Genomic DNA, 14,965 nt, shown 5'->3' on the forward strand with positions numbered 1-14,965 from the left:
AATCCTCCTGTCAATGCAGAGGATACATGTTCGATCCCTGGTCTGGGAAGATTCCACATGCCCTGGAGCAACTAAACCCATGAGCCACAACTATTGAGCTTGGGCTCTACAGCCCAGGAACCACATTTACTGAGCCCACGTGCTGCAGCTGCCAAAGGTCATGCACCTTACAGGCCATGCTCCACAACAAGAGAAGCCACCACAATGAGAAGTCCATGCACCACAGCTAGGAGTAGCCCTCATTTGCCACAACTAAACAAAGCCCATGAGCAGCAACAAAGACCCAGCATGGCCCAAAATAAAAAATAAGTAAATACTTTTAAAATAATGCCTTACTTTTCTAATTTTCTTTTTCTCAGATTATAGTTAGATTATTTTTCTCTATACTCACATCTATACAGCAACACATTACATTAACCTAGGGAAAACTCAGTCATTAAAACGGAAACAGCATTTTATGCAGTTTGAAGAAGACTTTGGAGAGACCTGGTGCTTAGTATCAGAAGTACTAGTATTTTAGAATCTTTTTAGAGAAGATAAGCATTGCTCTTAATAGCAAAGGGATGTTGTTTCTTGGCATATGTTAATTATATACAATTTGTTTTAGGACACAGAACCTGTTCATCAGATTTCAATGGCCATATACAACCTAACTGGATACAACATGGGAGCCTTTACCCTTTTGGGTATCCCTGGACTTGAGCAGTACCACGTCTGGATCAGCATCCCCTTCTGCCTCATCTATTTCGTGGCCATTGTGGGTAATAGTGTCCTTCTCTACCTCATTGCAATGGAGCACAGTCTTCATGCACCCATGTTCTTTTTCCTTTCCATGCTGGCTATTACTGATCTTATACTGTCTACCACCTGTGTTCCAAAATCTCTGAGCATCTTCTGGTTTGGTCCCCAGGAAATCAGCTTTCCTGGCTGTCTCACACAATTATTCTTTCTGCACTACAGCTTTGTTCTCGACTCAGCTATACTGATGGCCATGGCATTTGACCGCTACGTGGCCATCTGTTCACCCTTGAGATACAACGCTATTCTGACTCCCAGAACCATTGTTAAAATTGCTGTGGGGATCTCCTTCAGAAGCTTCTGTGTTTTTGTCCCATGTGTTTTCCTTGTAAATCGTCTACCCTTCTGCAGGACACATAACATCCCTCACACATACTGTGAACACATAGGTGTTGCCCGACTAGCCTGTGCTGACATCTCCATCAATATCTGGTATGGGTTTTGTGTTCCCATCATGACAGTGATTATAGATGTGATTCTAATTGCTGTCTCCTACATCCTTATCCTCTGTGCCGTATTTCGCCTCCCTTCTCAGGATGCTCGCCAGAAGGCCCTGGGCACCTGTGGTTCCCACGTCTGTGTCATCCTCATGTTCTATATACCAGCGTTCTTCTCCATCCTTGCACATCGCTTTGGACACAATGTCCCTCGGACCTTTCACATTGTGTTTGCCAACCTCTATGTTATCATCCCACCTGCCCTCAACCCTATTGTCTATGGAGTAAAGACTAAGCAGATACGAGAGAAAGTCATTCTTCTGCTCTTACCTAAGAGGTCCCATTGATACATGCCTGAAGTCTAGGGGGCAGGGGCAAGTCCCTAGTCCACCTTAAAGACTGAATCTGTCACTTTGACCCCAGAGAAGCGACTGATAAAAAAATTTCTTATTAATCAAAAGTGTGATTTTTTGTTTCTTCATTATTTTAGGCAGAAATCTTTTTTGCCACTCCAGTTACAAAAAACAATTTTTTAGTCTAGGAAATTTTTTTATTTTAGGAATCAAACAATTTCTTTTTATTTCTCTAATCTGATTATAAAACTTTAAATGAAAACAAAATAATCAGCATCTTTTTTTCTCTATAAAAATGTTTCTAAAGAATCTGATTTTTTTTTCAGATTTATACATTGTAGTAGTTTCTACAACTTGCACAGCAAAGGACTTCTACCATGCTGACTCTGTGAGGTTCTGGATTTTTAGTTTGGATACTTTAGTCCATTTCTGGATGGCATCAAGTATGGGTTCTGGTATGTTCTTGGTGCATATGCAATGTTTATCTAGAAAAAAATGGCAAATAATCATGAATGACTAAATTGAGAGTGCAGATGTTTATTTTAGATGAAGGGAGAAGGTGATGATGAAACCCAACGCTCATTTTTCACTCAATCTCATGAAGAAACCACTAGAGTTGGGGTGGGTAGAGCCCTCTAAGTAGAAATATACAGAGGAAGCTAAATTCCCACGGCCAATAAGATGAAAAAGTATGTACTGATTAAGATGTGGTTTGAAACTTGACCAACTAGAAACGTTGCTGGATCCGAGTCTCTTCTTCATTCTTATATCCCAAAAGAAATGTAGTCCAATACCAAAAATGTATCTCTGTTTACATTATTCATTGTCTTTTCAAATCCAGCATGCTTAATTTGGTTATAGTGACTCATCCAGTCACTGAACCAGTCAAGGAGTAACTATTTTTGATGTTTGATGGGTGCCAGTAGTAGCTGATGTTTGATAGCCTCCCATATTTACTATGACCTTAAATCCTACTGCTTTTTCTAGGCAATCTCTAGATTCATCAGTCCATAGTGAACATTCCCTCCCCTTGCCACAGAGGGTCAAACACTCATCACTCTCCATCTGAATCAAAATATCAGAGTTCTACATGTTTTTTCAACTTCTAGGTTGCGTTCTCACCTCGATGTTACCCCTTCACTCACATGTCACTAGATTTACATTTCTATGTAATTCTCAACATAGAATTTTAATATGAAAGATACGTTCTTTGGACTCAGAGACTCAAGTTTGCATACCCTTTTAACTGTGGGACACAGGCACATATGTTGTTTCCAAAATTATTTGCAGAATAAAAATACTATGAAGTAAAAGTAGCAAAGTAAAGGTAAAATGAAAAAAAGCAGAGAAAGATATTTTTTAAAAAATAAAAAAGAGAGCTAATACAGTTTCCACATACCATGAATTCCCATTCTTTTATTGCACATGCATCCAGAATTCAGTTCTAGGTTATGTGAGAGTTAAGCATGATTTAGTTGCATAATTCACAGTGTCTATAAATTAAAAACCAGTCAAGTGTTCAGAGAAGTAAAACTGCTTATTTCTGAAATGAAGAGCAGAAAGCAGCTATCTTCAGAGACCTCTTAGAGAAAAGGCACCAAGTTATGTAATTAATCACATTCTTTTGGAATATGTAGTTTCATGGAATTCTTTAGTCCCTTATTCCAGTACAGATCATTAGAACACCTTAACTTACCATTTAATAATAGCTAACAATTTAGTGGGGAGGTAATATAATGTTAGTCTCTTTAAGCCTGGTTTAGTCCATATATTCTGGGGCATTCAGAGTACTAAGTGGACACTAGCAATCGTTTTTCATTCATTCAACAATGTTTAGCAAAATGCTTGACACAAAACCTTATATCTGAAACACTGGGTTAGGTATTCTTTTCATCATATTGAACAAAATTGATATGTTCCTCATTTAGTGGAAATTGTAATCCAGTGATGGAAACAAGCCTCAATTATATAAGCACCCAAATGAACATGTAATTTCAGATGGCATTTAAAATGGACAGAAACTAACCCAAATGTTAAAAGCAGTGCCTTTGGAGAGAGACTATCAAAGGAAAGCAGCTTCAAATTAGGCTTTTCGGAAGGCCCTACCTGAAAGAAATAAAATTTTCTCTAAGAACAAGGAGAATCATGAGAAGTCAGGCAAGCAGGGGAATGTGGATGGCATGATTTAAGCAGAGGAGGTGAAATATCTCTATATTGAAAACTATAAAATGTTGATAAAAGTAATGAAGACACAAACACCAGTTTCCCCATCATCCAAGAATAGAGCATTTCTGTAAAACTTTGCATAAGCCAAAATGGCTTAAAGCAAAAATTACCTTAAGACACATCTTGCCAACAGGTGCATAAAATAAGTTGAAATAAAGCATAGATGCTCGCTGACACAGTTGTTATGATGACTTGATGCTGAGCTGCTGAGAATAATTCCTGGGAAAGGAGATTGGTAGTACTCTTGCTACTCTGGGCATGCACTGTTTCATAATATCTGGTTGCAAAACAAATACTGAACATGATTTTTGCTTTTCACTTTTTTTCCACAATTCAAAATTCTCTTCAGATGTCTTTAAGTTAGTGAAAATAGTTACTAAAGTTAAGTCTTTTGTAAAAGTAAAGGGGTGTGAAGCAAACTTTCAAAAAGTGAGGAATACCTGTAAATGGAAAGATATCTCATGTTCTTGCATGGGGAGAATGAATATTGTTAAAGTCTTCATACAACCCAAAGTCATCTGCAGATTCAATACAATCTTTATCAAGATTCTAATGGCATTTTTCAGAAATATAGGAAAAATGATCCTAAAATTTGTATGAAACCACAAAAGACCTGAAGAGCCAAAGCAATCTAAAGAAGGAAGAACAAAGCTGGAGACAACACAATTCCTGATTTCAAACTATAAAGCAATAGTAATCAAAACTGTACAGTAATTATAGAATGGCACAAAAACAGACAAGTGGATCAATTGAACAGATACGAAAACCAAGAAATAAATCCTTGCATATATGGTCCACAAGGGCACCAATAGAGAAAAGATGCTGCTATTATTGTTTAGTGGCTAAGTCATATCCAACCTTTGCTGCTAAGCTGCTAAGTCACTTCAGTCGTGTCCGACGCTGTGCGACCCCAGAGACGGCAGCCCACCAGACTCCCCCATCCCTGGGATTCTCCAGGCAAGAACACTGGAGTGGGTTGCCATTTCCTTAAGACCCCATGTACTATAGCCTGCTGGGCTCCTCTGTCCATGGGATTTTCCAGGCAAGAATACTGGAGTGGGTTGCCATTTTCTCCTCCAGAGCATCTTCCCAACCCAGGGATTGAATCTGCCTCTCCTGTGTCTCCTGCATTAGCTGGCAGATTCTTTACAGCTGTTCCACCAGGGAAAGGATAATCTATTTAATAAATGGTACTGGAAAAACAATATACACAAGCAAAATGATAAAACTGGATTCTGATCTCACATCATTGACAAAATTGAACTCAGATTGTTTTAAATATATGAGCATAAATTGTAAAATTCCTAGTAGCAAACATAGGGAAAAAGCACTTGTACATTGATCCTGATGATGATTTTTTGGATGATGGCCAAAGCACGGGTAAAATCAGAAAAAATAAATGTGAGATTACACACACACAATGAAATATTGTTCAGCCACAAGAAAGAAGAAAATTTTACTGTTTTTGATCTACACAGATGAAAGGTATCATGCTAAGTGAAATTAGCCATGCAGAAAAAAAGAAACATACTGTGTGGTTTCACTTATATGTGAAATAATTTTTTTTTTTTTCTTTAAGTTGAACACACAGAAACAGAGAGTACAATGGGGATTGGGGGGCATGGGGAAATGTTGATAAAAGGGTACCAAGTTTCAGCTATAACCTTTTATATAAATAAACTAGAGATCTAATGTGCAATATTATGACTGTAGTTAATATATTGTATACTTGAATTCTGCTAAGGGAGTAGGCTGTAAATATTTTCACCACACACACACACACACACACACACACGTAACACACACAAATATGTAACATTATGGATGTGTTAATTAACTTGATTGTGGTAAATATTTTATAATGTATATTATAGCAAGCTACCATGTTGTACACTTCAAATATATACAATATGTTTTTGGCCACATGGCACAGCTTGCTGGATTTTAGTTCCCAAACCAGATTGAACCTGGGCCATGGCAGTAAAAGCCCAGAGTCCTAACCAGTGAACCACTAAGGACTTTCCTAAATATGTACAATTTTATTTGTCAACCATACCTAAATAAAACTGGGGGAAAAAAAGTAGACATTTATGGGTGAATATGGGAGTTGGTGATGGACAGGGAGGCCTGGCGTGCTGTGATTCATGGGGTCGCAGAGAGTCGGACACGACTGAGCGACTGAACTAACTAACTAACTATACTTGCTTATTATTTTTATGTCATACATAAAATGTATGCTTCTTTTTTGAAAAAGAAAAACAAAACAATGGATTAGTATATATAAAGACACAGTTGAAAAAAGGCTCAGCGCTTTAAAGTAACTGGAAACTGATGGGGGTGGGGTGGATATAGGTAGAGGGAATAACAAAAAGTGAGACTGCAGAAGGTAGAAAATTCCAGATCATTTCAGAAGTTTAATATTCTAATAAAAATATAAAGCTATAGGAATTTTAAGTAAGGTGGCAACAAAGCCCCAAATTGTATTATAAAACATTATATATAAATCTTTTGTTTTAATGATGGGGTTTGTGATAGTTTTGAGGGAGGAATTAAGGGGGAGGTCACTGCATAATACAGCCACCCATTCTCATGCACTTTAACCCTGGATGTGGGCATCGTTTGTAACCAAAGAAAAACCTACCCCCTTCAGTAGCCTGATGAAAAGGCACAGCCAATGTCAATTAAAAACGATTCAATAGAATACCTGTCTCTCAGAGTGAGTCCTTGTGAAATAACTCGGATTCACAGAGTTATTTTGTTGTACAAAATAGCTAAGTGGGAGTCCAAGTAATTTATAGGAGCCAAAGTTAAAAAGTAAAAAATAATAAAACAGGATAAGGAAATTTCCATTTTCATTTAGTTGCTTAATCTCTTAATCATTTTAAAATAGAGTAAGTAACACATTTCAAGTTAAAGAAATTGTTAATGTGTGATCCGTTCTGTTCCGTTCGTTCCGTTCTGTCGCTCAGTCGTGTCCGACTCTATGCGATCCTGTGGACTGTAGCCTACCAGGCTTCTCGTCCATGGGATTCTCCAGGCAAGAATACTGGAGTGGGTTACCGTTTCCTTCTCCATAATGTATGATAGCAATTGAATTTTGGAGAATTTCATTTTAAAATAGTTGATTTGTACTCCTGCATGTAGCAGGACCAGCTATCTATTAAGGCAGATCTCCCAGATCATGCTAACAGAACCATAAGATTTGTACGTAAAATAATAGTTGGTGTGTTGCTGTTATTTAAGTTGGGATGAAGGATGGGATGCAATTCAAATTTTTAGGGTGTGAATTTAAATAAGGAGGGCAGGGACACCAGAGTATATTCCTATTTTAATTCAGTAGAAATCAATAACTGATTCACTAGAAAACTCTTTTTATTATATCAGGTTATGGAAACATTAATTTGTAAGTTCTACATAACCTTTTGTAAGGACCAAGTGTTCATATGAAACTCACTTAATCTACCTATAACCAGCTCTTTTGCACCTAATGAATAGCCAGAAATGACAGATATCTTCATAAAGGGACAGATGACACCAAAGGTAAGATTTAGAATTTTCTGTGACTTAAATGTACATACTTTTATTATATGAATTCTGGTTCAAGAAAATTCGACTTATAATACCTCAGAGAAAACCCTGGTAGGCATTTAACTGATATTTTCAATAGTCTTTCAATATATTAAAAATATAGCCATTGAAAATGGAATTATTTGTACTCAGTGTCCAACCAGAAGGAAACCTGCCTAGGGATGAGATAAAAACAAAAATACGAGCAAAAAGCTCTCTTTCAGAGTTATGGCTGAATATCTTTGTAAACTTAAGACAGAAAGACTAGATTTACCAAACTTAGGAAAATTGACCTGGCCCTTAGGGTTGTAGGAGAAACGCCTCTTAGTTCTAAATTGAGATCTGAGCCCCTAGAATGCCTGACAGTATCAACAGGCAGATCGAAGGAAGACAGAGTGAGAATGGATTCAGAAGATGTTTAAGAGGAAACAGTATTATACAGTAATTTGGTTAAAAAATTTTTGTAAGTAGAGAGGTGTGACACTTGCAGAGCTTAGGAACATTGAAAGGAATAGGTTGGGGTGTTATGTATGAATGCAGTCTGGGACACATAGTTTTGAATCTAAAGTGGGATATTTAGCCAAAGATGTTCCAAATAAGATGCCCTCTTTGATACTCAAAAACCATCCTCATGTTGTCCTCATGTTGGAGTTCCAACCAACTTTCCGGTTTTCCAGTTTTTATGCTCTCATCTACATATATATGGGTACTCTGGGGGAAAATAAAAGGCTCAAAAATTCATTGTAGAGTTTAGGAATGCAGATCCTGGGGCCTCACTATGAAAAGCTGTGTTAGATTATCTGAAGTGAGCCATCTCATCCTTCCAACAGGTCCACTGTGTGTCCACCACTGTGCTAGGCATTGTCACAGGCACTGTCCCACTTTTTTGTCCTAATTTGTGAATCCTTACATAATCTTGAGATCTTCGGATCTTGGATCTCCTCGCCAAGATCTTAGAGGCCATGCATGCTCAGCTGGGGACTCTTTGTGACCCCATGGACTGTATGTAGCCTGCCAAGCCCCTCTGTTCATGGGATTTTCCAACAGTACTGGAGTGGGTTGCCATTTCCTTCTTCAGGGGATCTTTCCAAACCAGGGAACAAACCTGAGTCTCCTGCATTGACATTGGCTGGCAGATGCTTTATCACTAAGCCACCAAGGAAGCCATAATCTTGAGAAGTAGGGACTATATTATAGATGTTAATTTCCTGTTCAAAGTCATTTATATGGTAAGGGCATGACCTTGAAAGCTAGGTGGTCTAATAGGTGGGCACACACGGCCACATACCCATAGGCACAGAGCTCACAGGCAAATGTAAAAATAAAAACATACCCTGAGGCAGTGTTAGCTCACAGAACCAGGCAGGGTCAATATAGTCTTCTTTATACTCTTCCCTTGAGAGTGAGAAGAGGTGTTAGAGTCCCTCAGGGCCTAACTTTTTACGTCTTCCCCTCATTGAACAACGACCAGGAAAAAATAAATAAGGAAATCAACCTGTCTATCAGTCCTTTCCTTCTTCCTTCGCTTATTTCTTTGGCTGATGTGCCTGGTCCTCTTGCAGATTTTCTGTGTGTCTATCACCATAATATTTCTTCTTTCCATTTGACCCAATAACCAAACTTGGTGAGTGCTGGTTATTTAAAGGAGGTGGGTTGAAATTAGGAGAGAAAGAGAGAGTGAATGAAAAGCTCAGGCTTCCATTTTCTAGGAGTCATAGACCGAGCACTACAACTTTCTTTCCTGAGCAACTCAGATTTTTAAGCTGAGTTTATGGTCTCCTGTACTTGGATATATGCTCCAAATATTAGAACAGATAAACATCTGGGTTAAGAATGGCCATGGTAAGTGCTGCTCAGGTAACTTCTGTTAGATTTGTGGCAAGGACCCACAGCCCTAACTTGAGGAGTAGTTTTAACTGTTTGGATACTCTTGTTAGCTTTTATGCCTCTGTCTATTTCTGTTTTCTTTTTCGCTGTGTGGTCTGACTGTTGGGGATCATCCAGATGATATAAAATATAATCCAATAAAAAAGTAAATCTTATTGTGTGCCTACTATGTTTCAGACACTGGACTAAGGAGTGTTTGAGGGGCATGTCTAAAAGTAACAAAGAATGAGATATTAGGCCCTTTTAAAAAATGAGGAATCCAAAGATCATATAGTTCAACTAAGTTTGCCCAAGTTCACACAACTAGAAAATTATGGAATTGAGATTAAAACCTTCTGGTTCTACTGCCACTCTGTGCCAATATGCTATTGAAATAATATGGGTACACGTATGTGTGTGTGTATCTATCATAATCACATTTAATCAAATCAATACTGATTATATCTTCTAATACCTAGTTTGTGTTTAAATTTCACCAATTATATGTTGTCTTCTATTTCTGGTTTATTTAAATAGAATTCAATCAAGAACTGCATTTGCTTGTGAGTTCTCTTAAATTTATTTTACTTTAGAAAAGTATTTTCCTCTTCCAAGCACCCAACCCTTTTAATGGCATTGACATTTTGAGAAGACCAGGCTGTTTGGTAGATTGCTTCACATTGTAGATTTATCTGAGCTTTGAAATGACAAGCCTCAGAACTAACTTTGTGTGCCCGTGTGTGTGTCTGTAAATGTTTCTGAATGACTGTAGAAACATCTGTTTTGTTTGAGTGCATGAAAATATAAAAATTAGAGAAGACCTTTCCTCATACATATCTGAAGAAAAGATGATTTCAGACAGGCTGGAAGAGCTTCGATTCAGAGTATATGGTTTCCGGGTGCTGGTGCCATGTATTATTTGAGTATGTGAGCAGCACAGAAGAGGGATTTTCAACACAAAGCCTGCATAACCTAATTAAATCTCTACCGTTGGCCATTGGTGAGTTCTAGGCTCCAGTGGATAAGAGAACTGAGTGAAGGTGGTGACAGAGAATGCACACACTTAGCATTTAAGGGGTTGGTCTGTGGGCCACTGTATGAACTCTGCACTGTGTTCCCAGACCCAGAACATATGAATTCTGGAGACACTAGAGGAGAGTTTGAGTTTCTGTAAGAAATGTGATTTTGCTTATAGATAAGGGAAGGTCAGAAAGAACAGAGAACCTGATTTTTCTTTAGCAAAAGCAGAAGAGTGAAGACACTAAGTACTGGCTTGGGAGATGGAAGGTATGGCGAACTGGCCCTAAGAATGTGGTAAAAAGTTCCTGCAGGGATAAAGCTGAGCATGAGTTTTGACCTTGTCAGGTTAGGAGTCTGAGGCATGTAGCTATCACAAGCTTCCTCTTAGTGCTGATCCTGGAAGTCCCTGGCCTTGCTGTGTGGTTAGTTATCTCTAGAAGAGACATCATTTTCTACGTAGATGCATTGCTGGATCAAGAAGGTTGAAGAACCTAGCATTATTTTTGTGCATAGTGTTCATTTGTTCATTAATAATAATTTGAGCAGCTGAGTCACAAACATCTTTGTCCTGCAAACAGTGAGAGTCTACGGCTGCCCCACTACCTTCACTGCTCTCCTCTCCTGGCCTCAAGGGAACAGCTCATCTTTATTCCCACCTGGGAAGTGAATCAATTTTTATACTATCTTTAAAGGTTACAATCCACTTACAGTTATTACAAAATATTGGCTATATGGAGACTTCCCTGTTGGTCCAGTGGCTAAGACTTCGCCTTCTAATGCAGTGAGTGTAAGTTCGATCCCTAGTCCAGAACTGAGATCCCACATGCCTCTCAGGCAAAAAACCAAAAAATAGAACAGAAGCAATATTGTAACAAACTAAAAATTTTAAAATGGTCCACATAAGAAAAAATATTAGCTATTTTTCCCAGGTTGTACAATATATCCTTGTAACCTCTTATACCCAATAGCTTATACCTCCCACTCCCCAACCGTTATATTGCCCTTTCCCCCACTTCTCCACACTGGTAACCATTGGCTTATTCTCTATATATGTGAGCCTGCTTCTCTTTTATTATATTCATAGCTTTGTTGTATTTGTTTAACTCCACATATAAGTGATATCATACAGTATTTGTCATTCTCGGTCTGACTTATTTCACTTAGCATAACACCTTCCAAGTCCATCCATGTTGCTTCAAATAGGAAAATTTCGAGGACCTAGTCTTTAAAAGATTTATTCCCAGAGTAAAGATTTTGGTAATTTACAAAGAAAATGGCAATGATACAATCCAATCATGCAGTATTTTTTATATTATCCTTGGTGTTTGTTATAGGTGTATATAGTGTGTGCATATGAGTGTATATGTGTAGTAATGTGTAGATATGTGTATGTTTGTGTGAGAGAGAGGGGAGAAGAGGGATTTCAGGCTTGTGTAAGATTATGTGTGGGTAAATATATGACGGCAAAACATATGAGAGAATGTGAATATAGACCAAGGTATTCTTGAAATTTTAAGTACTATATATGTGTGTATCTAAGAAAGTATATGTCCTGCAGTGGACATGTCTACCAAATAGAATATCCATTTACAAAGAAATAATTCTTTTGGATAGAAATCTTGATCAAAACTGTTATTAAGTCCAAAGCATTAGGATAGTATAAAGCTGTAGAATTTACTGAGTTCTGGAAAACAGTATTTTTGGAGGAACAAGAATCCATGAACTCAAGTGTATGGGATTTTAAATTTAAGTTTCATCTGTTTTTCAGCATAGTATAAGAACTCAGACAGTGTTGGCTAAACTCAATTAGGATTTTGAATGGAAAAAAGTGACTTCACAAATTGAAGAAACACAGTCATCATGAAGCTTGAAAAGAGTGAATAATTGCCTGGGACAATGACAGAAGGAGTTGATATTAACTAACGATGTCCATGCATGCCTGCTAAGTCGCTTCAGTTATGTCTGACTCTGTGACCCTATAAACTGTAGGCCACCAGGCTCATCTGTCCACGGGATTCACCAGGCCAGAATACTGGAGTGGATTGCTATGCCCTCCTCCAGGGGATCTTCCCAGCTCAGGGATCGAACCCGTATCTCTTAAGTCTCTTGCATTGGCAGTCGAGTTCTTTACCACTAGTGCCCCCTGGGAAACCATTAATGATGTCCATAAAGTCTTGTAAACTATAATCCACCAACTCATGGAAAAATATGCCCTGTATATTGGTAGTTTGTAATAGAGATACACTGCATAATCAAAAGAATGATTGATGCCAACATGGAAAATTGCCTGGAAAAGATGTATAAATCATCAGTGATGGCCAGAGTAAATAAAATAGTCTCTTTAGGTAAAGTAACTGTATGTTCCAATATATATGAGACTGTGTGGCTTATGTATGTTACCTGCCAACTTCCTAACAATCTTTCTTCACAAAGGATCTCACCTTGAATTATAATCAGACAGTCACTTTATTTTTCAGGATATATAATGAGCTGTTGGAAGTGAGAGTGACTCAACTGAGCCTAACATTTATCACCCTCTGTCCTCAGGAATTGGGACTTGTGCCATCCTGGTCTGCCATGGTCCTTTTCAACCTGAGCAGTGACAACCCAGGACCCTTCATTCTGGTGGGGATCCCAGGCCTGGAGCATGCCCATGTGTGGATTGGAATTCCCTTCTGTATCATCTATATTGTAGCCATTGTGGGAAACTGCATCCTTCTCTACCTAATCTTGGTGGAGCGTAGCCTTCATGAACCCATGTTCTTCTTTCTCTCCATGCTGGCTCACCTTGTCCACAGTTGGTGTTCCTAAAACACTCAGTATCTTTTGGCTTGGGGCTCGAGAGATCACATTCCCAGGGTGCCTCACACAAGTGTTCTTCCTCCACTATAGTTTTGTCCTGGATTCAGCCATTCTGATGGCCATGGCATTTGACCGCTATGTGGCCATCTGTTCTCCCCTGAGATACAACACTATCTTGACCCCCAAGACCATCATCAAGATTGTGGTGGGAATCTCCTTTCGTAGTTTCTGCATCATCCTGCCAGTTGTATTCTTGCTCACACGACTGCCTTTCTGTAGGACACACATCATACCGCACACGTACTGTGAGCACATAGGTGTTGCCCGGCTCGCCTGTGCAGACATCTCCATCAACATCTGGTATGGCTTTTGCGTTCCCATCATGACAGTCATCTCAGATGTGATTCTCATTGCCGTTTCTTACACACTCATCCTCTGTGCTGTCTTCCGCCTCCCCTCCCAAGAAGCCCGCCAGAAGGCCCTGGGCACCTGTGGTTCCCATGTCTGTGTCATCCTCATGTTTTACACACCTGCCTTTTTTTCCATCCTTGCCCACCGCTTTGGACACAATGTCTCCCACACTTTCCACATCATATTTGCCAACCTCTACATTATTATCCCACCTGCACTCAACCCCATTGTTTATGGAGTGAAGACCAAGCAGATCAGAGAGAAGGTCACCATTTTGTTTTGTACCAAGAGGACCTAATAATGTTCCAATGAACCATGGAAAAACTAGGATAAGTTTACAGCATATATTAATATATATTAATTATATATATACTAATTAATATATATTAATATAGTAAGAATTTTAAAAAAGCAAATGGTATTTAAAGCAAGAACAGTCTACAAGTGATTTTGCATGTTAGGAAAATGGCATGATATATAGGAAAGAGATGCTTCTGTATTTATCGATGACAAATCAAAATGTTAAATGCATTGCCTTCTCAGAGAGACTGTTAGAGGAAAGTAGATTCAAATAAGATTTTTAGGAAAGCCCTCCTTGAACAAAGTTGCATATGCACTAAGAAAAGTGAAAATCATGAGATGTCAGTCAAGTTGGGATGAAGGATGGCATATATCAGGCCGAGGAGGCGAAAGACCCATATGTTGAAAACTTTCAGACATTGACAAAAGAAATGAAAAAGACACAAATACAGGTTTTCCTATTATCCAAAAGTTGAACATTCTTTTTTTTTTTTTTTTAATTGGAGGATAATTGCTTTACAATGCTGTGGTGGTCTTTGCCATACATCAACAAGGACCCATTATAATTATATATATTACTTCCCTCTTCAGCCTCCCTCCCCCACCCCATCTCACCCCTCTAGGTCATCACAGAGCACCAAGCTGGGATCCCTGTGTTATACAGCAGCTTCCCGCTAGTTATGTATTTTGCATGATAGCGTGTATATGTCAATGCTGCTTTCTCAGCTTGTCCTACCCTTCCCTTTCCCCACTGTGTCCAGCATTCCTTTTTTTTTACCTCTGTGTCTCCATTTCTTCTCCGTTAATATGTTCATCAGTACCTTTTTCTAGATCCCATATATATATGTGCTAATATGTAATATTTGCTTTTTTTTCTTTCTCACTTATTTCACTCTGATAACAGGCTCTAGGTTAATCCACCTCACAACAACTGACTCAAATTTGTTCCTTTTTTGACTGAATAATATTCCATTGTATATATGTACCATACCTTCTTTATCCATTCATCTGTTGGTAGACATCTAGGTGGCTTCCATGCCCTGGCTATTGTAAATAGTGCTGCAATGAATATTGGGGTACACAGGTCTTTTTGAATTGTGGTTTTCTCAGGATATGCACCCAGTAGTGGGATTGCTGGGTCATATGGTAGTTTTATTCCTAGTTTGTTAAGGAATTTTCATACTG

The 14,965-nt window shown here is 38.5% G+C and overlaps 1 protein-coding gene and 1 pseudogene across 1 annotated transcript; both read left to right on the forward strand.

Moving 5' to 3' along the window:
• Positions 1–634: 634 nt before the first annotated feature.
• LOC129553880 (olfactory receptor 52H1-like) lies at positions 635–1,582 on the forward strand. Its single transcript, XM_055422576.2, has one exon. The coding sequence runs from the start codon at positions 635–637 to the stop codon at positions 1,580–1,582; it is 948 nt and encodes a 315-aa protein (XP_055278551.2).
• An 11,250-nt stretch (positions 1,583–12,832) lies between these two features.
• Positions 12,833–13,778, forward strand: LOC129553881 (olfactory receptor 52H1-like; annotated as a pseudogene).
• The last annotated feature ends 1,187 nt before the right edge of the window (positions 13,779–14,965 follow it).

The sequence above is a fragment of the Moschus berezovskii genome, chromosome 14, assembly GCF_049115385.1.
Source record: "Moschus berezovskii isolate FMDL1 chromosome 14, NW_MosBer_1.0, whole genome shotgun sequence".
NCBI classification, from domain to species: Eukaryota; Metazoa; Chordata; class Mammalia; order Artiodactyla; family Moschidae; genus Moschus; species Moschus berezovskii.

What these genes read in the sequence shown, in the direction of transcription:
- LOC129553880 (XM_055422576.2), top strand. Translation starts at nt 635, where the DNA reads ATGGCCATATACAACCTAACTGGATACAACATGGGAGCCTTTACCCTT.